At 40.4% G+C, this 26970-nt stretch overlaps 2 protein-coding genes across 2 annotated transcripts; both read right to left on the bottom strand.

Moving 5' to 3' along the window:
- Window positions 1-15229: 15229 nt before the first annotated feature.
- On the bottom strand, window positions 15230-16159 carry LOC123635165 (putative olfactory receptor 10J6). Its single transcript, XM_045547054.1, has one exon. It carries the CDS (start codon window positions 16157-16159, stop codon window positions 15230-15232), a length of 930 nt encoding a protein of 309 aa, XP_045403010.1.
- Window positions 16160-25055: 8896 nt separating this feature from the next.
- APCS (amyloid P component, serum) lies at window positions 25056-26178 on the bottom strand. The gene is made up of 2 exons (XM_045547056.1): window positions 26004-26178; window positions 25056-25889 (listed from the first exon to the last, which is right to left on the bottom strand). The coding sequence occupies exons 1-2, from the start codon at window positions 26065-26067 to the stop codon at window positions 25282-25284; spliced, it is 672 nt and encodes a 223-aa protein (XP_045403012.1). The 5' UTR covers window positions 26068-26178; the 3' UTR covers window positions 25056-25281.
- Between the last annotated feature and the right edge of the window lie 792 nt (window positions 26179-26970).

The following is a 26970-nucleotide window of genomic DNA, read 5'->3' as shown; positions in this document are numbered from 1 at the left end:
GTAAGTTGGATGACACTAAAATAAAGAATGTTCATCAAAAGACACCATTAGGAGAGTAAAACGGCAAGCCACAAAGAGTGGGAGAATACGCTGGTGGTGTTTGGTAGGCTCTCCCATCAGCTGGCTTCGGACTGGCTTTGGACAATGGGAGATTGGAGGACAGACAGAAAGGAGAGTGAGGGTGTTTTCTCTCTCTCATTCAGCCTTGGGTAGCATCTCCAGCAACAGCTGCATCTCCTCCGTGGCTGCCACTCGAATTCCAGCTTTTATTGAGTTATCCTGACCCCTGGGTTCTGAGAACATGTCCTGTACCAGGCCCCATTAGTGTCCTAACTCACATCCTTTCAGCTTCCTACAGCTTTGGACAGTTTCAACTCAACTGAAGCTTACAGGATCTCGCCTCAGCACCAGCACATATTTCATGTCTGCCATGGGATTTCTACTGCATTGTAGAGGTTTCTGAAAGCCTGATTGGCAAGCAACCATTTACAGCCAGGAAATGTAGGGCGTCAACCCTCAGAAGGTAACTCTCCACAAATGATAGATTGAAGTTGATGAACAAATACCTCTCCCACTGAATCCTTAAGTGGAAAAAAACTTGAATTTTCTACACACTCCTCAAAAGATACCATGTAGGAATGAGCTCCAGTTGCCCAAAGCAGTGACCTCAACAATGCGTACTTATCCTGGATTTTTGTCCTTTAATTCTCCCTGGTACCTCCCTCCAACTCCTTCGAATCACCCTCTAAATAAACTATTAATACTTACACAGAGCTCTGGTCTCAGGCTCTGATTTGTAGTGGGGGCTGTGGTGGGGAGCACCACATTAACATGCTGCTTTCTCTCTTTGTCCTTCCAATTTACGGTGGTGCTATATTCTTAATGTTGCTAATCCTTGGGTTGCCTCATTGTATCCTGATTGTGTGACACTCCTCTGCTCCTGTTGCTGTCTTTCTGCCTCATCTTAATGTTCCTCATAGCCTGGCTTTATCTATGAGACCAACTTCATATTGTCCCCGTTTCTTCTTGCCCCATCAGGCAAGTCTTTACTCAGGTGTATGGGCTCGTTACCTGTTTCTGTGTGTTGATAACAGTTTCTGTATAAGAGGGTAGGTGCATTATGAAGATGTCCCTCTTCTGAATAATCATAACCACACTTCTCAGTACTTAATACTGTGTTACCTTCCATGTACTCCTTTGTTTTATGGGTCAGGGCTCTATGTGCATATATTTTTATTCACAGGAAGTTATAACACAGTCAATGTTAAGATCAGTCTTCAAAAGAAAAATAGCAAATTCCATCAAAATTTAAAGTGTTTGGAAAAGTAAAAAACCACTCTTGCCATCTTTTATTTATTGATAGCTATGATGTTTGGGTTGGGGTGGGCTGGGAGGTGAATTTATGTATGTATATGATCCTCAGATTTATTATAGCATCAGTTAACCAAGGCACATCATTTTCCCCACCCTAAGCCACTGTAGTTATCCACACTTCAAATGTTGGATAGCTCTTTCTCTGAGGTCTAGAGGTAGTTCTATACGAGGAAGATGCCATTAGGAAACTTTCCAAATACAATATTAAGAAAGACTCTCAAAAATATAAGAAGAAACAGTGTGATGATACAAACTGAAAGTGCCACAAGGAAAAGAAGTCAGTAGGAGTGAAAGATGATGGAAATATTCCTATTTGTCAAGGAATTAAGACAGCAAATGATGTGTGCACAAAGGCAATGTACTTAGAGAAAACTGAAGAAGGGAGGATACTGACAATCGGAGGCTGCCAAGGAACAAGAAATTTATACAAAAGCTCTGGGCCTGAAGGGAATTTTGTTTTCTGTTACAAATTCAATCAGGCGATATAGGATAATCCTTAGTAAATATGATTCATGTGTAAATGACTCTGTTGTAAAAATGACCTGTGGCCACTTCTCCTGAGGTCTTTGAAAACAAACAAGTTCTAAGGTGTCAGTAATGGAGTAAGTAATCTCTTAAGTAATTTATGATAATAGGGACATAAAAATGTATGCAGCTGGAAAAAAACAAAACAAAACAAAAATAAAAAACCCAACTCACTTACAGGACAGCCAGAATTTTCAGGGGAAGAATATGAAAGTCTGTGCTTTTATGTTTTTATCCAGTGAAGTACATCTGTGTTGTTTCAGGCACCAGGTATATCAGCCTCTGATACAGGCTGGGTTCAAAGGTACATCCCACCTTGGATGGCACATATGTTAAATGGAACTTGTCAGACATGTGTTAAAGCAAAATGAGCAGAAAGTCGTTAGTCTGGGGTTGTTCATGTACCTGGAACCCTTACACAACAAAACTGAAACCTAATTTAGAGGCATTCTTTGTAACTGATTCATTTTGAATTGATCTTCAGCCAATCACAGAGAGCCAACTAGCTGATTGGTTATATACCTAGGTAACACTCATAAAATCATACTCAAATAATGCAAATGCATAGTTGTAGCCAATCAAGTAATTTCTTTGCTTTGTTTTTGTGTTCAGCCTATAAAAGTCCACTGCTCCATTGCTGGAGTTTTGAGTGCTGTCTGATTCATGAATCTGTCTTTGCTCAAATAAACTCTGTTAAATTTATTTTGTCTAAAGTTTTTCTTTTAACACATGTAACTGGAAAAGGGAAATTTCAAAGGGAAAAGCTCTCAGCCTTCCCTCCTTGTTTAGATTCATTTCCCTGTTGAAGTCTTACTCTGCTTCCCTGAGGTGGACTTTTTGCTTTTCTACCTACAGTCTTGGCCCCAGTATGTTTTTCCAGGACCATCTGGACTTGAGGCAAGAGGATTAATTCTGTTTTGCAACATTGTTTCTTTGCCTATTGTTGTCCACATTCAGATCTCATGAGGCTGATTGCCTATATGGTACCCCCAATTTGGCAACTCATTTTTACAGTGCCCCTGCTGTGGTGGCTTGTCCTTGATATCTCACCTTAAATGACATCCAGTGTACTGAGGTCCTTGTTCCTCTAATACAACATACTCTTTCACTTTTCTTCTTTAGTTTTTTATTGCAATTTTTCTTCCTATTCTTTTCTGCTAAATCCTACTGTTCTTTGAGAGACACTTCCTTCTTTTCCTTCCCCATCATATTTTCCTTTGCTATGCTTTCACTCTGCTTTTAAGGTATATCACAGGCATGGATCTTTCATACCATTTGCCAATACTGATTTATTTGTCTAAGTCACTCATTGGATTGTTAGCTTCTTGGAGAAGGGTTCTCAGTCAGAAAACCTCAAGAAATAATTCATTAATAATAATGAATGAATTAATACATTTTTCCCTTTTCTGACTTTCTGTTCCAGTGACCTGTTTTGTCCCATTCCAGACACAAGAACTGGGATCTTGTCTCAATCGTGCCCCTAGTACCCCTCTTTGATAACTAAAGCTGATGTATCAAAACTCAGTCCAGGACCTTCTATCTGTGGAATCATACATGCTCTTGTCTTTTGGTACACAGTCTGACTCCTTTATCTTTTGTCACTGGTGAGTTAAGACTGAAAAGTACTCTACCGCTAATTACATTTTTTCCCAGTCCAGCTAGACTTGTTTCTGTTATCAGCAGCTGCTCTTCAATGCTTCTCTGGCCCTTATCGTGGGTTTAGAGAAATGTTTCCCAAAGCATAGTTCCTGGGAACCCTAATCACAGACACTTGAGGTTCTTATTAAAAGTGAAAACTCCCAGGTTCTTTGTCTCCAGAAATTCAGTAACAAAATATCTATATATGCTTCAAGGCTGGCTTCATGGATATGTGACCTGTTGCACAGGGCCCTGTGCTTAGGAGGGCCTTATACTTGGTTTAATATACTGCTGATGCTACCTTGAAATTCTTCATAATTTTGAACAAGTGACCCTGAATTTTCATTTTGCACTGCCCCTCCCACCTCCAGTTACGTAGCTGGACCTACCCTGCGTGTGTGTGTGTGTGTGTGTGTGTGTGTGTGTATTTGAAGTAACAAGCATTCCCTAGCATTCTTTAAAAACTACTATGAAGACTTTTTAAAAAGTTAATTCCTAATGTTAGTGGGGATATGAGAAAAAGAGCAATCTCACTTATTACTGAGGTAATATAATTTTCCTAGAGGGAAATTTCATGATATATATATATATATATATATATATATATACACACACATATATATACTTTTTAAAATCTACCTTGGGTTTGAAATTCCAGGTATTAATACATTATTTATTATTTTTCATATCTTTGCCCTTAGGGATATTTATTTAGTTTTGACTTTTATTTCTAAGTTTTATTCTTATTAAAGTAATGCAAGCCCATAGTTTAAAAATCGAACATACTAAAAAGCTTATAATGAAAAACAGTACTTTCCTGCTTTATTCCACCTCACCCCTAAGTCCCGCTTCCCAGAAGCAACTCATTTAGTTTGTCTTCTGATATTTACTTCTCTGTTTCTATGCTAGTTCTCTTCCTGATTTATCAAATTTAAGCAATCCATTAACTTCCTGTTATAATTCAGATGATCTAGCTCTCTTACACCTTCCCACAATCATTCTATTATACTTAATATGTGTCTATTTTACATATATTCTTGGAAACTTGATTTTATTTGCATACACTTTCAGGTTTGTGAAATTATTGTTTTATATTTAATTGTGTTTTGCTTTTTTCACTGCACACTGTGTTTAGGATTCATCCATGTTGCTTTATACTTGCACTTGTGTGGGATAGTATATGAAGAAGTTTGTTCACTTTAGCATTGTCAGTAATAAAAAAATGATTAATGTCAAACTGAATGCCTATTAACAGGAGATGGATTAAATGGATATAGTAAAATACTCTGCCACAATTAGAAAGCATTAACTGGATCTTGTCCCCAGTCAGCACATGCAGAACAGGTACAGGTAGATCAAAGTTTCCATCTGGATGAAGACTGGAAAATCACTTGACACAAACCTTCCGTGTGGGTGGTTTCATTCTTGTGCAGGGTGGGTGGTTGACTTGTAGGGCATCGAGGTGCACTGAGGTGCTCAAACAATGCCTGTCCCACTCTGTGATCCTTCTCTGGGCCAGCTTAGCTATCACTCACTGTGCACTGTTCCTCTTTTGGGTCACTTTTCCTCTCTAGATCCTAGTCTTTGGAGCCTTCCACCTTCCCTTGTTCCTTTCCTGCCTCTCTTATTTCCAGCTCCTTGTGTCCCTTTGGGAAGAAATCCAATAGCCTATTAAGACAGAGCCCAAGTCATTAATAACAGAAAGAAGAAATGTTTTTATTTCTTATAGGCCAATCCTTCCAATACAGGAAAAAATAAGGCTAAATATATGTATATATAGTTAAATAATTATTTTGTTTTGTCATATTTTGTTCATCTATATGTTCTTTTCTCCTCCACACTCCTTCTCTTCCCCTAGGGGAATGAGCCTTGGGAAGGAATGGTTATAGATCCAGGCGTGAGAAAGATAAACCTGCCCATAACCCAGGGCTGACACAGGTCTCCAAGTAAAGACTGGTCACGTGGTAATTTGAGATGAACTGGAAGTCGATGACTTCTGAGGCCTCCAGGTAGCATCTCACTACTTCAGCTCCTTAAAAACTGTCCTATGATGACTACAGATTAAATAAATATAGAAGTCCAAGTTTGCTTCTTACTGTGAATGTTAAACCACAACAGAAGCTCTTAAACCACTCCCTCACCATGGCTGTGCAGAGCCCCGTGGGGGCAGCCTCTGAACTGAGGGCCGGGAGGTGCAGGCCTCAGTGAGGTCTGGGGAAAACATCTTGCTCCTGGTGTGACAGGTCCAATGTTTACATCAGGCCCGGTCCTCAATGGGTGCTTCATTCCTTACCTGTTGGCTTTTGGCATTAAGTACTTAAAGGTGTCTCAGAGGTACGGCTGTTAGAGACTCTTCCCAGGCGTCTTAAGGTACCTGAGAGGGAAAAATTATTAGGTTAGGGGTTGGGAAGAGGCACAACTAAAAGAGTAGGAAGGGGGTGTCAGATACAACACCTGGGTGGTGATTTGCTGTCTTCCTGATCGCATAAGTGCTTGAGAAGGGACGAGACTAAATAATCAGTTAAATTTAATATTGCCTACTTGCACCCTTTTTTCCTATAAAACTGGTTGGGAAAATCTTTTCTTGCCTAAATAAGAGCCAAGGATTCTTGTATATGTAGCAAAGCGTTGTCCTGGGCCAGTTGAAAGTCAGGCCTCATCCATAGCTTGGCCCTCTTCCTTGCAGCCAAGGCCCAGCCTCATCCACACAGTTCTCCTTTTGCAAGCGTCTACTGAGCACCTGTAAACTGGCAGGTGTGGTCCCCTGCATACATCCCTAATATAATACAGTTTTGAAAGTGCATACAAATGTCACACCTCTGAAAGTTGAACAAAATCTTTACACATTACTAGGTGGACTCCACTGAGAGCTAAAAAAATTTTTAAAAATCCTATTTATGTTTAATCAGTTTATTGATCACTTTTAACACAGTTGAATAGGTATAAACAGTTTGATTTTTTCCCTCCAACTTCTGTTTCCAGCCAGACTCTGTAAAATTTTTGTTTCCTGTCTCTTGCTGCTATTTTGGACAGATTCCATAGTGTTTCCTTCTCTTTCAATCATTAAAATCATTGATATTCCCCTCTCCTAGCTGGCCTAGTCCAGCCAGTCTTGTCAATGACTAGACTTGTGGCCCGTACGATATCAAGACCAGTGGGGACAATGGCTTGTTTTCTAGATTTTCCTTCTACTCCAGCTGTTTGTATTAGGGGAAGCAATGAGAAAAATGGGATCTACTGTTTAACCTTCTTCTCCTGCTTCAACAACTTTGGAAATTATGATTGAGGGAAGTGGTAGTCTGGCTTTGAAATTTTTCCACTGCTTTGTGACATCGGTATTGAGGGGAGTAAGGAGGCACAGAGAAAAGAGTCTGTGAATTCAATTGACCACCTTGCCTGCAGTCCCCTAGAAGTGGTTATCATGCTGTCATTAATAGATTTTTATGTAGGGCAGACATCTAAATGTCTGCTCTGGCACATGCTTGGGTTCTCTGAAGGGCCCTACAAAACCTCCTAGACAGTTCCTTGCCATGGAAATGCAGAGTCCTCTCTTACCCCTCTCAGATTCTACCTCCAGGAGACATGTGCAACCACTTCCTGCTGAATCCTCCCGCCTGGCAGGTTGCCCTAGGGTGGAGAACCTATAAGTTATCTCAAGCCAGAACACTCAGTGGCATCCATTTGACCACAAAAAACCCATATGTTCTTGTTATGTCATCTACCCTGTGTTCTGATCACCACCTATTTACCCTATTGGTAAAGGACAGATCTCCAAACACACAACACCTGGGACTGGGCACATGATATTGGCAGCAGTTTATTAGTCACATATACTCACATCCCAGGGGAGAAGGATGTCACATGCCATGCAGGGTTATGTGTGGTTTGCACCTGAGAATAGAGTGAATGAGAAAAGACTGTGGGAGGAAGGCTTTATAGTGACAAGAGGGTAAGGTGACACTTGGTTCCCATGGGAAGATATGATTGGCTTGTTTGAATAATTTCAAAGTCTGGTAGAGTGGTGAAACCCATTAGGTTGAGGACTGGTTGGGCTGCAGGTGATCCAGGTAAACGGGGAAATAGCCTGTCCTGCTGGGTGGGGGCCATATTTGGCAAGAGTAGGGGATGCAGGATTAGGCTTTTGGGGTCCTGTGAAGCTCAAAGATTTCAAGGCAGCACACGCAATTCTAGCCCTTATAATACATGCTGCCATTTCTCTCTGTTTCCCTTTCTATTTGCCTTCTAGGTCTAGGGTCAGACCATTGAGTCTGCTGCCTAAGAAGACATATAACAAGGAAGTGGGATGCAGTAAGCCATTTTCCAGCATTGACCCATATCTGTGAGTGATTTTTTGGCTTCAGGAAAATAAAGGATGAGAGTGGGTGGAAATCTCCTATTACTACAGCCCCGTACTCCAAGACGGTTTCCAACTTGACATGGCTTCTTATTAACTGCTGGGAGGGAATAGAGGAGTAGTCATTTTGATTGGGGTAGTAAGGCTGGCTCTAAGGTTCCTTAAGAGAGTCTGAGGGAGGTATCAGGCCTCAAATGTTAGTGACCATCTTTAAAATGTGTCTTCTTTTCAGATAGGGCTTTAATTCTGGGATATCAAGAAGAACCCCAGTGATCATTATTTCACACATCTTCCTTGAAGGTATGGCCTCCTTCTTGCAAGACGCCTCCAGAGGAAACTGGGTCCAGGAGGGGAGAGGCCGTTGGTACTGAGGAACCTCCAGGCTTCCCCATGCCATCTTAAAGATTAAGGTATCACCCCTTCTTTTGTACTCTCTTAAACACACTTTCAACCTCCTGTGAGGATGGTTCTTTAGTTTCCAGGCCACAGCAGGATAGGAAGAATGGGTTCTACCATCTGCCCTTACCTCGTGCACATGAATACTTACATGAGGTCTCCTGCCTGGCTGCAGCTTACCTAGAACATCCTACTGTTTTTCCCCACTTTTTCATTTCCATCCCCTACTTGAGCACTGTGAGGATGGAGGTAGTGTGTGAGAAGAGGCAGACTGAGTGAGAGCTCCCATTTACACAATTGGACAGCAGCCTTGTGTGTTGGACAGAGGCCCCCAGCTACTCTGACCAACTTCTGTGTGGCCCAGTGGCATGAAAGAGACAGAGGAAGAGGGTGGGAGGAAGAGTGGAATGTTGTCTTTTGTACAATGGCTGTTGGATCCTGGGTCCAACTTCAGCTCTATCTGATCATTGTAGCTGTCTCCTCTCCCATTCTCATTCACCAGGGGACATTGGAACCTATCAATCATTGAAGACCTCCTAACCTAGTGCAGAGAATTCCTCTCCTCCCCACGTCTTGCTCTTCTGGTAGTTCGTGTCATTGTCAGTACTACTGCCCCCCATCCCTGTGAAGTATCGCATCTGGGCAGCTGTTCCTCAGCATTCCACCCCAGGTGGACTTCTCTCCTACACATTCTGCCTGGGTGAACCCATTCAATCCCATTTCATAGATTACCGTCTATATACTTCTGACTCCTGCAACTGCATCTCTAACTCAGACCATGATCCTGAATTCCAAGGTACACGAATCTAGCTGCTTCCTGAATATCCCCACTCAAATACCTCCCAGGTATTTCAACCGCAAAAGTCCAAAATTGAACTTGTCTCCTTCTTCAGACTCTAGCCTGATTGTCCCCCAGCATTCCGTGTATTGGGTAAGGGCACCACTGTTTACCCAGTTGCCTAGGACAGAAATCTCAGGATTACTTTTGGCTCCATCAACTCTCACATTTAATCCATCACCAGAAAATGTCAATCTCACCTCCCACAAATTTCTCAAATCTGTCAATTTCTCTCCATCAAATTGGCTTCCACCCCAGCCCAGCTGACCATCACCTGTCTTTTGTTTTCACACAATAGATTCCAAGATAGTCTTCTTGCCAGTCTTGTCCCACTATAATCCTGTTTCCCCTGGTAGCAGGGTAAGCTTCCTGAGTTACAAACTACGTCTGCTCTTGCTTCACTTAAAGTCACATAAATGCTCTTCTTCATCTTTAGGATACACGCTCTTTTGTATGGGTTATAAATGCTTCATTCTGTGATTGCTACTGCCTCTCCACTTTGCTCTCCTGTTGATGTCCCACGAATTTTATACCCCAGCTCTATTTGTAATTACAATTTGTTTTTCTTACATACTTCGTGTTGCTGCTTCTTATGCCTGGAATATACTTTCGATCTTTCTTTCCCAGATCTTTCTGCCAGGCTTTCAATCAGCTGACTCTTATGGAGCCTTTGGATTTTAAGCTTAAACTCTACTTCCTCTAGTAGCTCTTCCCAGGCCCTTTATTTGGTTAGAACCCACCAGTATGTGTTCCTATAGTATCCCATATTTCTCCCATCATAAGATTTATCACACTTTATCATAGCTACTTGCTTAATTTTTGCACTGCCTTGCTTTTCTATTAACACAGGAAGGCAGGGGTTGTGATGTCTTAATCATTACTCTAGCCCCGGCGTCTAGCATAGTGTCTGCGGACAATACATTAATGCCTTTGATAAATGGATTTAGGTGTTTGTGTAGACTCACATATATGTGTATATATTTATGTATACACATATCTGCCTTAATGTGGAGATCTATTATCTATCTCCCTATATTTCCATCTTTCCCACGTTCCGTGAAATTAGTGAGATACTTGAGTAGTCAGGAAGACAGCTCTACTGTTAAATACTTCTAACTATATTGCAGTTTGCTTAACCTTGCTAAACTCCATGTACAGCAATGGGAATAATGAGACCTACCTCCCTCCTCCCTACTATCCCATTGGAAAAATCTGGAAATAGTTGCATAAAGAGGTTAGAATACTGAGTTAGTGGCAGAGGCAAAATTAGAACTGAAGTAGGCTGATTGGATATCCTTCTTCACCTCTGTGCAGTGCTGTCTCTCGAGAGTGCTACTTTACAGGTAATTGTACATACTGTTCACCTGCTTTTTCTATTCTACCACACTTTGGAAATAGTATGTAAGGAAGTAGGATCATTGCTATAGTCCAGCACACTGACAGCTTGGAGATGTGACGGCTCATATCTTGAAAACAAGTAAGGAGACAGAAAGATTACAAAAGGGAAACACAAAATTTCTGAAGCAGAAGAATCGGTGAGCTCTTTAAAACAAGGGCAAAAACTGTCATGCTGAGAGCCTGGATGCTTCACAGCACAGGAGAGCAATGGATATTCATTGCCAGTACACTCAGCCACCAAGCAGTTATGAATGTGTGCATTTCAATTTTATATTTGGTAAGTAACTTTTTGTGATCTATCTTATGCTAAGAACTGTGCTAGGCACTGAGGACACAGAAAGCAGTCCTGTTGAAGGGTTTACTGTGTGGTAAGGGAGGCAGACTAGGAAATGGGTAATTTTGATGCATGGCCAGGGCAAAAACAAGCTTAGAACAGTAGAGGAGATCATGGGAATAACACCCAGTAAGTTACTTAGGAAAGATTTTTGGTGGAAGCAACGTACCAGATGAAATCAGAGTAACTCAGAGTTGGGGAAAATATGATGTCCTTCAGAAAGATTAAAGATGAGAGATGATGATGGTACAATGGAAAACACATGCATTTTGAAGTTGGTCAGTGGATCTTAGTATCAATTCTAGTTCTGTCAATTACCAACTGTGTGACTTCAACAAGTCAGTTAACCTTTCTAACATTAACCTAAAAAATGGCATAAAAATGCATACTTCATAAAGTTATTGTAAGGATCAATTAGCATATTATACATTATATTTGAAGACTGTTATGAAGTGCCAAGTACTACAAAATTGTGTAGTTAATTTATAATGAACTTATAGGGTGATTTAAAAAATTTAGCCAGGAGAAAGAGTCAGTGGACTCCAAATAGTCACCACTTACAGTTTTTCCAGAATGGAAAACAGTCCTATTTCATATTCCACCTGATCAAGGTGGCTGCTCAAAGAATAATGATGTGGATGCTTAAGGACCTGGGAGCTGTAGCACCTGTGCCATACAAATGCTTCATAAAGTTATTGTTAGGACCAATTATGACATTATATATTATATTTGAAGACTGTTATGAAATGTACATGACTACCACTTAGCATAGTGCCTGCCCAATAGTAAACCCTCAATAAATTGTAATTGTGTTCTGCTTTAGACCACATTACTTCGATGTTTTGGAATTCCTGTTCTCTTTCAAAGATGAGTCTCTAAAATGCTAGATCCATCTGACATTTACAACTCATCAACCCTCAGAGTCATTTCTTGCTTCTTCCTCCCCTCTCTCATTTTCCAGAGCTAGTTGCTCCCTTCAGTCAAGCTTTTTATTGCTGGTGGTTGGTATTTCCATGTCTGTTTTCTTGTCTACTCACTGTCTTCATTGCAGGAGAAATAGAGGTTGGGAAATTAGGTGGTCAGAAATTTTAGCATTTGGGTCCCAGCAACAAAGGAAGCTAAGCTTTTGTTCTAGTGCAACTCAAAATCTAAAGCTGTGGAAGAATTTTCTGGCCTCATAATGGATTTGTTTGTCATTTTGCCAAAAATATAATTAGACGATGTCCTGATTCTTAATTGTATATGGCACATCACTCTATATTTAAACACTTGTTTCTCTTTAAATAAGTTTCAAAGGTTACATCCTAATATGGGTGACAATGATTTTCTTGGTAACTCCATGCCCTTTTGTGAAAAACTTGACTGTTTCTGGTTCTGTGTTGCTAAGGGATTAATCAGTGAAAATGACTAAATTAACACTGGGACTGAGAGAGGTCTTAAAACAACTGAGAAGTTGGCTTGCAGAAAATCCAGGAAAGGAGGAAAAACAGACCCAAGTGACTCTGCCACTGTGGACTTGCTTACGACTGCGTTTGTTTTTAGGTAAGGGCCAACTGCATTGAAAACAGAAAAAACCATAGCAGATGCTATGGTTTGAATTCTTGTGTCCCCTCCAAAATTTATATTGGAACTTAAACCCCAATATGATAGTATTAAGAGGTGTGACTTTTAGGTGATTGAGCCATGAGGGCAGAACTCTTATCAATGGTGTTTGTGACCTTATAAAAGGGCTGGAGGGAACTAGACAGTTCCCCGTTTTTCCCTTTCACCTCATCTGGCATGTGAGGACACAGCATTGTCCCCTCTGGAAAATGCAGCAACAAGGTGGCATCTTGGAAGTGGAGACTGGGCCCTCACCAGATACCAAACTTGCTAGTGCCTTGGTCTTAGACATCCCACCCTTTAGAACTGTGAGAAATAAATTTTTAATATTTATAAAATTATCCAGTCTTGGGTATTTTGTTAAAGCAGCCTGAATGAATTAAGACAGCAGGTGTGTCTAACTGATCAAGACATGGCAGGAAGTCCAAGCATAGTGCTTTGTACACAGTGGGTATCAACCACTAAATGAGGATTTTTTGAGCACCTAGTCTACTGAGTACTATTCCAGGAAGGGTCATAATAAGGAGAAAAGCAGTTTCTGGTCCCAATATGCTTGTAATCCAGACAGAAACAAGCAATGAAAGCACAGTGAGAAAAATGTTACACTAATATAATTTCCCACAAAGAACTTTAGAAACACATAAAAAAGAACAACAAACTACCTGGGTGGGAGTGAGGTAAAAGGGTGTTGCTGAAAACAATGTAAAGTAGCATTTATCACTAGATACTAGTCTGCACACAATAAATAAGTAAGGGGATTAAACAATACTTTTGATGGCCAGTGAGGCAGAATTATAATCATTATATCATAAAAAGGTTCTGATGGATGCAGAGCATGAACCTAGAACCCAGGTCTTCTGACTCTAGGACCTCCATTCTTTCCACAACATAATACAACATCTTATTATCTAAAAAATTAGAAGCACATGTATTTATTTTAAAAAATTGGACACATAGTTGAACAAATGTAGGCAACAGAGCTGAACATACGTTTTTTTCACTATAATCATGCATTCTTTTCTTTAATTTTAATTTTAGAGTTTTATAGGGGTACACACATTTTGGTTACATAATTTGCTTTTTGTATAGTTTGAGTCAAAGTTATAAGTGTGCCCTTCATCCAGTTAGTGTGCATTGTACCCGTTAGGTGTGAATTTACCCATCCCCTCCTCCCCCCTCCAACCTGCTTGATTTCCCTTGAGTTTTCCTTCCATATGTGCACATAAGCATTGATTGATTCATTCCAATTTAGTATTGAGTACATGTGATGTTTGTTTTTCCATTCTTGTGACACTTCACTAGGAAGAATGGTCTCTAGTTCCATCCAGGTTGTTACAAAAGATACTAGATCACCTTTTTTTTTAATGGCTGAGTAGTCCTCCATGCTATACATATACCACATTTTATTAATCCACTCATGTATTGATGGGCACTTGGGTTGTTTTCACATCTTTGCAATTGTGAATTGTGCTGCTATAAACATTTGAGTACCAGTGTCTTTGATAAAATGTCTTTTGTTTTCCTTTGGGTAGGTACCTAGTAGTGGGACTGCTAGATCAAATGGTAGGTTTAGCTCTTTGAGGTATCTCCATACTACTTTCCATAGAGGTTGTACTAGTTTGCAGTCCCACCAGCAGTGTATGAGTGTTCCTATCTCTCTGTATCCACGCCAACATTCTTAACAAAAAATGCTTTATTAGAAGGAGGCACAAAATAAAGAAATCTTAAACCCTGCCTATTATCAACTATCGCCCATCATCCGAGGTAGCAGTATAGAAGATATGTATAGGCATGAAAGCAGAAAAGCTCTGTGGAAGCTGGGGGAAAGAAGAGTTTCCTCAAAGGAGGTCTAGTAAGAAATAGGATTTTTTTTTCTTTTTAGCCTTTTTTGATGAATTGAACGACTAAACAATTATGCCTCTGAACTACCCCTGACTGCTGGCACTGTTTGTTTTATTCCATTTTTTTTCTTTATGATATTACCCTGGAGGTGCCATGGTGTGTGTAAATGAAGAATACTTTTATGATTCTCACTCCAGACAGGGCACATATATTTCTGACAAACTCATTTTTTCTTCATAGGAATTAGAGAGAAGTTGATCCTATGGAGAGAACCAGCAACCAGAGAGAACTGGATTAGCACACTTAGATTAGAATGGTGAGAGTTATGTGTGATCTATGCCCATGACCAGCATTCTAAAGACCATATTGGATGAAAGCAAATGCTTTAGTATAAATTGAATAATAAAGACTAAAGTTTCAAGGATGAAACCAATCTTTTCCAACTTAATGTTTTCTTAAAAATTTTTATTTAATACACAATTTTCACCTTTCCCTCAAAATTCTACAGTTTTCTTTTGGAGAAATCCATCACTGTTGAGTATCCTTACCTTGCTGGGAAGATTTTGTTTGGTGTTATTTTCTGTAGATTCTATTATAAAAATGATAGGGGTTGTTTTTTATTTTTTAAACATAAAATAATCACATTTAATCTTCTTTTAAGAAGTCTCTTCTTCCATCCCAGAAATTTGGATATGCTTTCTTAAAAATCGTGCCCCTTCTCCCTGACCTCTCGCATACCTAGTTGAAAACGCTTGGGCAAAACTTTGAAATTATTGGAAATGAAGACTTTGCAATAAGGGTGCTGATGCAAGACGTACACATCTAATTGCAGAACTGACTGCACAGGACAGAGGTGTGAGGTTGTTTAATGCAATGAGGACACACATTGCTTATGGACAAATGTCTTTTTATAAAGACAGTCAATGTATTAAGAAATGTTTCTTCCCACTGCTCTGCGTAGGGCATCCTTGACCTCCTTGTTCCTTAAGCTATAAACAACAGGGTTCAGCAGAGGAGTGATGATGGTGTAGGTCATTGAGAGAAGGAGGTCTTGTTCTACAGAATTTTCTGACTTGGGCTTGAGGTAAGCAATGGAGGCACAGCCATAGTGGACAATGACCGCAGTGAGGTGGGAGGCACAGGTGGCAAAGGTCTTTTTCTGGGCTTCAGCTGAGGCAATCTTGAGGATAGTGGAGATGATGAGGACATACGAGATGAAGACCAGGCCCATGGGGACCAGGATAACAAATGAACTGACAACAAAGTTGATTATCTCATTGATAGTGGTATCAATACAGGCGAGTTTCATGACAGGGAGGATGTCACAGAAGAAATGGCCAACCACCCTGTGAGAAAAGGGTAAGGTAAATATGGATGTCACTTGGACAGCTGCCATGGCCAGGCCAATGCCAAATGCTCCACACATCAGCTGCACACACACCCTCTTGCTCATGATGACTGTGTATCTCAGGGGGTTGCAGATGGCCACATAGTGGTCATACCCCATTGCTGTGAGCAAGAAGCAGTTGTTGATGGCCAAGGTAACAAAGAAGAACATTTGGGTTGTACAACCTGCTAGGGAGATTGGCTGGTTCTGGGATACGAGGCTGGAGAGCATCCGTGGAATGATGACCAGTGTGTACACTGTCTCTGAGCAAGCCAGTATGTTCAGGAAGAAGTACATGGGGGTGTGGAGGTGACGATCAATGCGGATGATGGTCACAATGATGACATTACCTGCTAGGGTTAATGTGTACAGGATGAGAAAAACCACAAAGAGGGTAATCTGGTGTTCATGGAATCTGGAGAATCCCAGGAAAACAAACTCTGTCACCTCTGTGAGGTTCTTTCTGTGCATTCTTCAGAGCAACGTCTGAAAGCAATGCAGAGAATCAATATAGAGAAATGCTCATCATGACATGGATTCTAGAACAGGTATAGAAAAACAGACATAGAGTACATAAAAAAAAAAAAGTAAATTTCTTTGCTCTATAATCAAGAGCATGTTAGTTTACGTTATATGGCAACTTCCCTCTCTTCTGCCTTTTCTGTTTTTGCTGTTTCCTTAATCTTCCCTTAAGCATCTGGCCAAGGAGTCATCAATATGTGTGATTACAGGCTGTATCTTTTCAGAGTGTTATCATGAGTATGTTAGTTTTGTAGTACATGGAAAGAAGGCTTTTTCCTTTATGATATGTTTGCCACAGTGGACCTTTCTCATGCCGTCTGGCTTTGCTATGTCACTCTCCTAGGGAGAGTGTGCATAGCCGGGACAACAAAATGGGGATGGGAGAGTTGGACTTACTGAGCTAGAACCACTGGTGGATAGCTCCTGATAACAGTGGAGTCACGGGGAGCTGACCTTCAGGAACACTTCAATAGGCATGAAGATGAAATGGTCCAGGGGAGACAAACCATCGGCAAAACTGATTTGTTGTGAAAGTATTAATAGGGACTTGAGAGGTGGGGGCAAATAAACTAGCGAGAGAAGGGGAAGTTGTTGGAAAAGAGAGAAGAGATCCAGCAACACAACAGAGGGTTAGACCTTAAATAAAAGAAATAATTGATTTCTTTTTGGTAGAGGGAATTTTAAGAATGAAGAGGTGTAATATTTGATTTAAAATTGTTTGCTAAATTATATTGAGATGTAAACTCCCTGAAGAGCTCCATACTTTCATTTAAAGCTTCCATATGTGTAATCTTCAGTTAGGGTGTTTGGGAAGTGGAGCCAATTGGATGATGGCACAGTGCAGAAAAAGGCATCACATGCAAGGGACAAAACCCAGAGTGAGGAAGAGAAACTCTTTGCCAGCAATGACTGGAAGAAATACAAGGCCCTCTCCTGCTCAGACTTCCCCCTTGTAAGTACACACAATATTTCCTAAAAATTTGGTGAGGAAGTCTGAGATTGCCACCATATATAAAATGGAGGTTTGAACCATTTTGCTTAAAGAGCAAGTTAACACCTGCAGGCTGGAGATTTGGGTACATTTAGGGAACTGCCACTAAGAATCTGGAAAACATTATAGGTATTCTGGAAAATATTCCATTATGGAAAATAAGGAGGAAAATATTTCAAGTAGAAATGACTGTGTCACTAATAATTAAAGTAATTTACATTGAAAGACTGCCAAGATGGCAGTCAGATAGGCAAAAATTAAAGAGAGTGCCAGTGCAACTCTAAGCAGCTTTTTAGAAAGCATGGGGTAGAGCTATGGCCATGTAAATTTAAATTAATTAAAATTAAAGAGAATTAAAAATTCTGTTCATTAGTTACACTAGCCACATTTCAAGTGCTAAAAAGCTACATGTGACTAATTGCTACCATATTGGACAGCACAACTATCAGCTATTTCCTTTGTCGGTGAAAGTTCTGTTGGACTGTGCTATGAGGGTGCCTTGCTATGGACAGATGTGTGGAATACGTTAAATGACAACAAAGAAAGCTATACAAAGAACAATAATATGGTGTGCTGCCATATGGTTAAGAATATTTGTGTGCATGATCATAAATATTTGTACATATGGGAAAAATGTCTGACAGAATATGCACCTGATGTTATCATGGGTTAACTGTTATGTTGTGGTGGGTGTGAGATTGTAAGGATCTTGGACTTTTTACCTTATCATATTTACTGTGATGATTATGACTCTTATATTTAAAATATTTTAATTTTGAGCATAAAATTATGGCTCATAAATAGTTTGGAGAAGTCAAGGAGGAGGACTACTGGTCAACAAGGAGGCTGCCAATGACCTTATTGGACACAGTTCCAGCAGAGTCTTGAGGTGGAAAGCCTGATCACATGGAATAGGAAAAGAAGAATTTTTTTGCTATGTTAAGTGAGAACCACAGATCTTAGGGCCTTTTCCGTTTCCTGATGAGCCTATGGCAATGAGTGACAAAATGTGGTTAAAGAGATACTGAGCTAGGAAAACTGTGGACATGTTTGGAGTAGAGAAGAGGAAGAAAATACAAAACTGAATTGAGGCAAAAGGGAAAAAAAGTTTCCTGGAATCTTTAAGTTAGGAGCTGAAAAGTGCTGCTTTCACCCCAAATCAGCCACTGGTTTGTTGTAAATGTTTCATGTGTAAATATGAATTTACCTTCTTCAAATAAATTATAAAGATATAAACAGGATGCTAATGGCCCACTAGATGCAGGGAAAGTGGGCCAGGTACATACGCCCAGAGGGATTAAAAAAGAGGAAAAAGAAGTAAGTTTATTGCTTCTGGTACACATTTGAATTGGATTGAATTGGCAATAAAAGAATATCTTAAGGCAAGATATTCTTAAAACTTGGGGAAACAAACCCAAAAAGGAAGGTCAGATCAGGACATAGGAGCAAGAGCAGCCTCTTCAAACCAATGTTCTTTGCATATTGTTTAGTATTTATTTGGAGGACAGGTGTGTAGTGGGTGGAGGAAGGTTAAAGCCACACCATCCAGAGGGGCTGTCCCTTCTGTCTGAGGAGCTCAGCTGCAGGGGAATGCCCAACACTCTGTTTAGCCAAAGCCAACAAATAAACAAATAAAAGAGCCCTGTAGTAATTGGGATTTGTCCTCCATAGAGTACACTTTAGTGGCCATCTACACCTCCTAGAGTAGGTGTCATCTGCTCACCCTGAATTTTCCAAGTATTCTTCCCAACCACGTTGCTTTCCCTTAGAGTAGTTCTATTATGTTTTTCACTCCATTTTGTTATCTATCCAGGGATGTTTTATAGTCCCTTATAGACTAAGGGCAATTGCCTGGTAGTCTCACATTTTAACTGGTCCTTTTTGAGGTGAAGAAGAAATCTAAAATTGTTACTGTGAGAAGTGTATGGCTTAAATGTCAAATACAGGGTTGTTACTGTCCCTGAAAGTGAGGGAGGGAGAGAGATCCCCACGGAAGAGATGGGGAAATCTGAGATGCAGGAGGGAAGCACATTGTTAGTCCTCCTCGGAGCAGTGAGCACTGATGTTCACATTAGGAAGGGAGAAGAGGTCACAGAGGGTACCAAGGAGTCAAAGTAGTGTGTGGAATGGGTGGTTTGGTTTCACCAGCGGAGGTTGGCTGGGGTGAGTTCTCAGTGGTTAGCATGGATCTCAGTGAATTTAAGGGCTGTTTTAACAACAGATGGCTACCTACTGTTTTTTTTTTTTTTTTTCCTATTGGTTGCTTTTTTGAGTCTCTGCCCAGCCAGAAGTGAGTGCAGCTGAGCACAGTAGCAGCAACTCTTCCACAACCCCAATTTGGGCCTTCCCTGTGGCTGCACCCTAAGGGTGATTCTGTGTAAGGAACACACCACTGGATAATCTCAAAAGCGTGCTATAGAACCAAAAGGAGCTTTCAAAATGATTTATACATTCTAGAAGGATAAAAACCCTGTGGGAGAGTAAAAATACTGAAATGTGCTCATGCATCAAAATCTGAGTCACGAAGTCAACATTCCTACTAGAGGAAAAAGCAAAATAAAGTGGAGAGGAAAACACAATTTGAGGATGTAAAAGAAATATAATACCATTTGCAAAGGGAAGTAATTATTACAGAAATCATGGATGACCAATATGTTAATATTTCAATCTTTATAAGAAAATTAGTGCCTGGAAACAATCTATGTTTTAAAAAATTAACATATGCAAAGTAGGGTAAGCCTGTTATTATATTTTGTGTGTAAAGGAATCGTGCAGTTAAAAAATAAAGATGCTGCCTTTTTGCCAGAGTTTCCTTTCCTTTTGTTTTTTTCCTCTTTCCTTTCCTTTTTTAAACAAAATAAATCTAAGGAGTCAGGGATGAAAGGGTCAACTTCTTAAGAAACTTATGATTACGTGAACAATTTGGATAACCGAGAGAATCACGACTTTTCTTTGGGACAGAAGCCTCCTCAGACCCAAAAGAGTCCACCCACTTTCTTGAGTCTGTGGAATCTATCTGTGTTGTTTTTTGGCCTTAGAACATGCTAGGCAATTGTGACTTATTTACCAAAGATCACTGCAATTCCAGAAAATCTGATTGTCATTTTTTTGGAAAAAAAAATAACGGAATTTTGGTGTCTTTCAAAGCTCAGCCTTATTAGGTTCTAGGACAGCCTTATTAGATTATTAGGTCACTTACATTTCACTGGTCTTTGGCTGAAGCACAAGGTGACACTCACACTGGGTCCCTCTGGCCCTTTTGGTATTGCCTTTAGAAAAGCTGTCCCCTTAAACTCTGTGATTAGGAAGAGACTCTCAGAGGAGAAGTTTTATTGTCTAGCTCTCATCTCCTGGGTTAATTTGCCAAGAGACTCACCATGTCTCCCATGGGTCTGCACGGAATCAGAATCCAGAAATGATCCAAGGGATCTCATTACGAGTGGATCACACTAGGAATACTGGGCAAGCTTGGTCTAACATGGCGTGCTACTTATTTCCCTTCCCAGGAAAAATAGCTTAACTCAGTTGAAGATGTGTTGAATGTCACATTGCACCATGTTTTGTTCTTTTGAATTCCTGTTAGTGTTTTGTCCTTAGTTACTATCAGCTAAAAAACACCTCGATTAAAGTCAAATGTGGTGTCTCTGTGTGTACCTAGAAAGAGCTTACCTTATTTGACTTATTAGCAGGGACATGCATGGGTTTTGTGAGGTAAGGATTAGCTTTGGGGGCAGGGACTAAAAATGAAGCATGATGAGTATTTCTTTTTATTTGTAGGAATATAACAAGAAATTAAGGCAGATGATTAAAGTCATTATCATCCTAGCTAACAATCACTGAGCACTTGCATTATGCCAGAACATGAACTGAGTGGATGCTTTGTGCACATTGTCACATCGAATCCTCACAGGAACCCTGAGAGGCTGTGGTGAGAAGCTGTAGCGGCAGCTAGAGGTCTAGGTGAAGTGCTTTGTGTTTGCCTTCGGCCTGTCACTCCAGACACAGCAGTATGAACCCCTCACAGACCATGGGCTTCAGTGCCATGTATCAGTAGCATTATATTAACTTTGTTCTGGAACCTGAGGTTTATGTTACATGAGGCATAAGCCTTTACCAGTGCTCAGAGTAGATAGTGGAGTCCCTAGGCATCTCCCATGTTGAATTCAGAGAAGAGTGTTCACAGCCAGACAAAACAAAATAGAAAATTTTGGAATACAAATGGAGTTGAGTGTATAAGTTATTTGGTGGTTTAGTCCTCTCAACATAAGGATTAAAGGTAAATCAGGCCATGTTTCACTTTTCCTTCTATTCTTTGAATGATCATGGACACTTATTCTTTCTAAACAATAGAAAGTCAGAGGAATACCTAAAAAGTCTCCACATTTTTTCGAAGTGTAACTATAAATTGATCCTCTTTAGTGCAGGTAAGATAAATGTCTTTTTATTCTCACTCCAATTCACGTCTAACCTAAGGCATATCCAAAACTAAGAAACCTTATTGCTTTAACCTCAGACCTTCACCCAGAGTCTCCCACATAAAACCTGTAGAGAACTATTAATAGCTGCAAGTCCTCTCATTCAGGAAAATCCTCTGTGTTCTTCTCTGGTAAAACCAGTCCTGGAATTGTGCAGCTAAATGCTCCTACCTGTTTTTCTGCAGCTACACAAATAAGAGTCAGATCCTTATGTGCACAAGATAGAGGCTCAAAAATTGCTTTTCATATTACAGATGCCTTCTTATTTTAGCTCTTCATTGTACATCTTGTGTACTACTTATTCCTAGACTCTACCAGTGTTAGTGACAAATATGGGGAAGGTGGCAATTATCAAGGCAGTTATTGAATCACTACCCAACCATGTTACTGGGTTATCATGCCTTCCAGGTCCTTCCATGTTCCTTATAGATTCTGAGTCACTCAAGTAGTTTCCTCTGTCACTTTGCTGCTTTCTTTGTTGTGACAATCACTGTATCTGAGAAAAATGCCCAAATAAAGTTATCAGAAATCCCACTTCTATTTTAAATGATGTTCAAATGGACTTTGCTTTATTCATTTTTGAATGAGCCATTGATATGATAGATATTAGATAATAAAAATAGTACACACAGATCCACTCAAATGAAGAATTGACATGGGAAATGACTAAGAACCTGCTCTATAATTTTTGTGTCTCTTGGCCAGAACAAGGTGCACAGAGAGGACAGAAGGAGGGGATAGGAGAGCACTTCTCCAAAGAACTTTGGAGAGAGCTGTCGCTTTGCTGTTATTGCTGCTCTGAGGGAGAAGTGGGTTATGTTCGGGGTACCTTGAGAAGATGATTTTTTATCTTTCTACTTCCTTCACCTCAAGCCCAGTGAGGGGGCTATGATGGAATCACTCAGAAAGCTTAAAATATGCTCCTCACTGGTGGGAGACTCATATGACTTGAAAAAGCTATAATCACTGCAGAAGTAGAAAAGTGTGGTCTACATTAAGATCATCTTGGACTTTTGGAGTTTATAGGGACAAGGGATGGATGAGTATTTCTTTTGGATGAAACGTGTGCCACATAGAAAAAAAGAGCTGACATGTAGCCATCTTGGATTCTATCCAAAAGAGCATCTTGAAGGACAGAGGGTTCAGAAGAGCAAAAAATTAAACATGAACAGTAGATTGTAAGACATATGCAAGAAGTTATGAATGATCATCAAAAATAAATGATACCTCTAACTCAGGTGGAGTTGGAAAGGGAAGTATGATATCAACCTGAGATAGAAGGAAGCTTAAAGATATGGGGGATGGGTTACAACAGAGGCTGATTATTATTAGGAGGAACCCATATTTAGGTGACACCGATTTATTAGAATACAAACTCCAAAAAAGAAAACACCATGATTGTGTCACTCAATCTTATATTTTTGGTACCTGGCAAAGTGTCTGATGTGGTAGTTGCTCAATATATAGTTGAATGAATGTATGACAACACTTGAAAATACACTGGCTTCATGTCTAAAACTTGTTTTAAGTTCCTTGGCAAAGGGACTATTAAATGTTAAATGCAAACAACACATGCATATGTTCTTGGTGGAAATATCTGTTAAAAAACAATAGGTCTTTCTAAACCCAAGAATAGGTCTTTCTAGTACTCACACTATAAGTTTATGGAATGGTGGTTAATATTAAGGAAGCATAGAACAAACCCTAACTTATGAGATGAAAATTGGAAACTAATAATTTCCTACATTGCTAAAATGCCTGCCTGACCAATTCAATGTTCTAAATGGTTTCTACCTGTCTTAGCACATTTTGTGTTGCTATAAAAGAATACCTGAGACTGGGTAATTTATTAATATAAAGAAAAGAGGTTTATTTAGCTCACGGTTCTGCAGGCTGAGAAGTTCAAGGGCAAGGCATCAACAAGGGCTTTCATGCTGTGTCACAACATGGCAGAGAAGGTCAAAGGGAAAGTGGGTGTGTGCAAAGAGAGGGAAACCTGAGGGACATCTTGGCTTTGTAACAACTCAGTCTGGTGGGAACTAATCCATTCCCACATGAATTAACGCAGTCTTGCAAAAGCGAGAACTCACTGAGTACTGTGAGAATGGCATCAAAGTATTCAGGAGGGAATCTGCCCCCCTAGTCCAAACGTGTCCCACTAGGCTCCACCTCCCAAAACCAACACACTGAGGATCAAAGGTCAGCATGAGCTTTGGTAGGGGCAAACACACCATATCCAAACCAGAGCACTACCTCACTAGAAATGAGGTTGAAATGTTATTAGGAAGTCCCTGTTCCTCCATTTAAGTACCTCAGCAAATCTTTCCAGGTCCTCTCTGTTCCCCTCTCCTTCAAACCCTTTGCCCGATATGGAGTTTCTAGCTTCTATCCCACTTCTCTGTATCTGGTGCCTGCCTCTTTGTCCACTATGGGTAAATGGCCTTATGAGTTTTAAGTAATCACTTTGGTTAGCATTCTGGAGCTGTTCTGGATGCTCTTTGTCTGATTTCCCTGGCTATTTATTATCAGTGGGAAAAGCCTGCCTTATTTCCCATATGCAGCCTAAACTCCCTCTGGGGTCCTTGCTTCTGTGGGAAGGCTACTCATATCTATTGAGGGTGTACCAGGCACTCGGCTCTGTGCCTTTCATAATCATAATAATCATAAAAATAACTACTAATGATAACATCTGAGAATTATTTTGCAATGTTATAATTAGGATGCCACTTGCTGTGCTAAGAGTTGCATAAAGAGTAAGTTTCAGTGTATTCTGTGTGTATTCTCTGTGCACATTTCAGAGAGAGTAAGTGGGACTTGGTTATGGAGGGCAATGTCACATCAAGAGGTTTAAATTATGACCTGCAAGAAGGGAAGCTCCATGGAAGGACTTTAAAGAGGTGATTCATGTGAGCAATATTTGGACTATAATATTTTCTTGATGACATCAGGGCAGCATTATGAAAATCAAGCACTATACAGTAGCCCTCAGATTTTTGAGATATAAAGTCAAGTTTGTCTTCACTCAAAATGATCCCAGTCTCTTATACATTTTTAGTTTTTATTCCTACTTCTGTTTTTCTTTCCTCACTGTGTCATTACTTGCTGTCAGATTCTCAACAATTGCTCACATATCTCATTACAGTTGTTTCCCTGCCGCAACATCCCACCTTTTTTTTTTAATTGGTTTGTAGCTGGAAAAACAAAAAGATGGATTTGGATTGCAATGTTATGCTTATTTTGAATTGTTATTAAAATGATTGTTAGTAGCTTGTACGTGCTGTCACTGTCCATCCATTGAGTGCTCTGGCTTTGTTCTCTACCTTTTTAGTTACTTAAGGGTTTCCCTCCCCATATTTTACAGCCCAATTTTTCTGGATAATGAAACACCAATTACCAAATAAGTAGATACAAGAGAATGTTTATGCAACCATGACAAGCACTAAACAAATGGAGGTAACATAATATAGTATTTATTTTTATTTGGCAGACAAAGAACAAAGAGCTGCAGGTGTGGATCTAGTAGTATCCAGTTGCTTTGAGGAGACCTCTTAGATGTTTTCATTTCATTTTTTTTTTTCATTTTCAAGCACTCTTGATTCAAGATCTCAGAGCCACACCATAGGTTTGATGACGACGTATCCTTTTATTTCATAGTTCAGAGCCCGCCAGTTCAGGATATTAGAATTGAAGGAAGAACCCTGATAAACTGACACGATCTCTTGTGGGGAGAGCAAAGAGTCCCACATGTACAAATCCCCAATCTCTCCCACAAAGGATTGGCTCCTATCAAACCCACCCCCGTAGGTATCCTGCTCCTGCCCCAGGACAATCTTGGGGTGAGCTCCCACAGAGTAACCCTGCTTCAGACCCTTTTTCACCAAGGGCTTCCCATTGACCCAAAATTCAGAAATGCCTGAGGAGGACTCCCAGCTAACACAGATGTGCACCGGGGCCGGGAACTCTTCAATAACTTTTGATGTAACTTTGGCTTTCCCAATGTATAAACTGTACTCTCCATGTTTTTCTTTATAAATTAGTAGTTCATTATCCTTGCCCTGGGTGTTGTAGGAGAAGAGGCTGTATTGACGGGAGAGGTCACTAAAAGCTCGAAAACACAAGGTAAAGTTCTCTAGAGGTTTGTCCAGCTGTGTAATCAAGCTCACGTGATCACTAGAAGATTCTCTGGGGAACACAAACACCTTCCCGCTTAGGTCTGTGGGATAAAGAAAGAAATGAAATGACCTTCACCATAAATGCAGGAAAAAAATATCCCAGTTTCAACCTCTTTTCTCACCCATGCTCCTTGACTATCCCCTGACCTCCCTACCTGTCTCAGCAAAGGCTGCCAGGAGGCTGGTGAGGACAGAGGCCCAAAGCAGCAGCTTGTTCATGTTCTTGGCATAGGGCTGTTATAGCAGCAGCAGTGACTAGGATTAGGGTAGCAGGCAACACAGTGGCTGTCTGCCCAGCTTCTGAGATTCACACTCTAAGACCTCAGCTATTCAGGGTTTATGTGCACCTTGGGTGAGGATGGGGATTGGGGAGCACCAATAATGTGTGAGTGATTTTCCAGGCCTGCCCCCTGGTGCCAGCAATCAGAGTTGTTGATTAGGGAAGGGTGGGGAGGCCCCAGGCTGGAAAATCAATGGGAGTTATTTATTAGACTGCTAGAGTTCCAACTCTTGTGACCCAGAGTTTGTTTCTGGGAAGAGAGTGGTGGTTGCAGAGCTGCAGGTTATGGATGGGATGAGCACCAGGCTGGCCATATCAGGAGGGCCTCACTCCCTTCTCCAAGGGCCCATCTCTCTAACAGCTCTGTGCTCTGCCAGGAGCCCAGGGTTTTCATGGTCCAAGCCCTTTTCTTCCTTTCATAGTTCTGTGAACTAGTCTTCTGTTTGTAGGATATTCTGGGATTCTGCTTTCTGTTGAAAATCCTAAAAATTCCCATCACCTTTGATTAATTTGATATTGAGTAATATATTCAGGCATTGCTCGAGCAAAGAAAGAACTGGAAGACAAACTTTCTGTCCCCCTGAAGCTTTGTATTTTTCTGCTGCTATTACTCAGGTCTTTTTCTTTTGCGTCTCACGATATTTCCCTATCTTAGATTTTCTCATTTCTCATTATGACTTGTTTTCCTGGTGACCTACCCAATACCTGCAGGGATGTCAGCATCTCCCCTAGTTTTCCTGTCCCCTTCTTTGAGTCCTTGGCCATTGAGGGTATATCTAATCCATTTTTGGTTATGACCCCATTAATACATTACACTCACATTTATTCACTAATTCCCAGGC

Source organism: Lemur catta, chromosome 3 (assembly GCF_020740605.2).
Source record: "Lemur catta isolate mLemCat1 chromosome 3, mLemCat1.pri, whole genome shotgun sequence".
NCBI classification, from domain to species: Eukaryota; Metazoa; Chordata; class Mammalia; order Primates; family Lemuridae; genus Lemur; species Lemur catta.
Note: the sequence above shows the minus strand (reverse complement) of the source record. Positions and strands in the feature narration are given on the sequence as shown.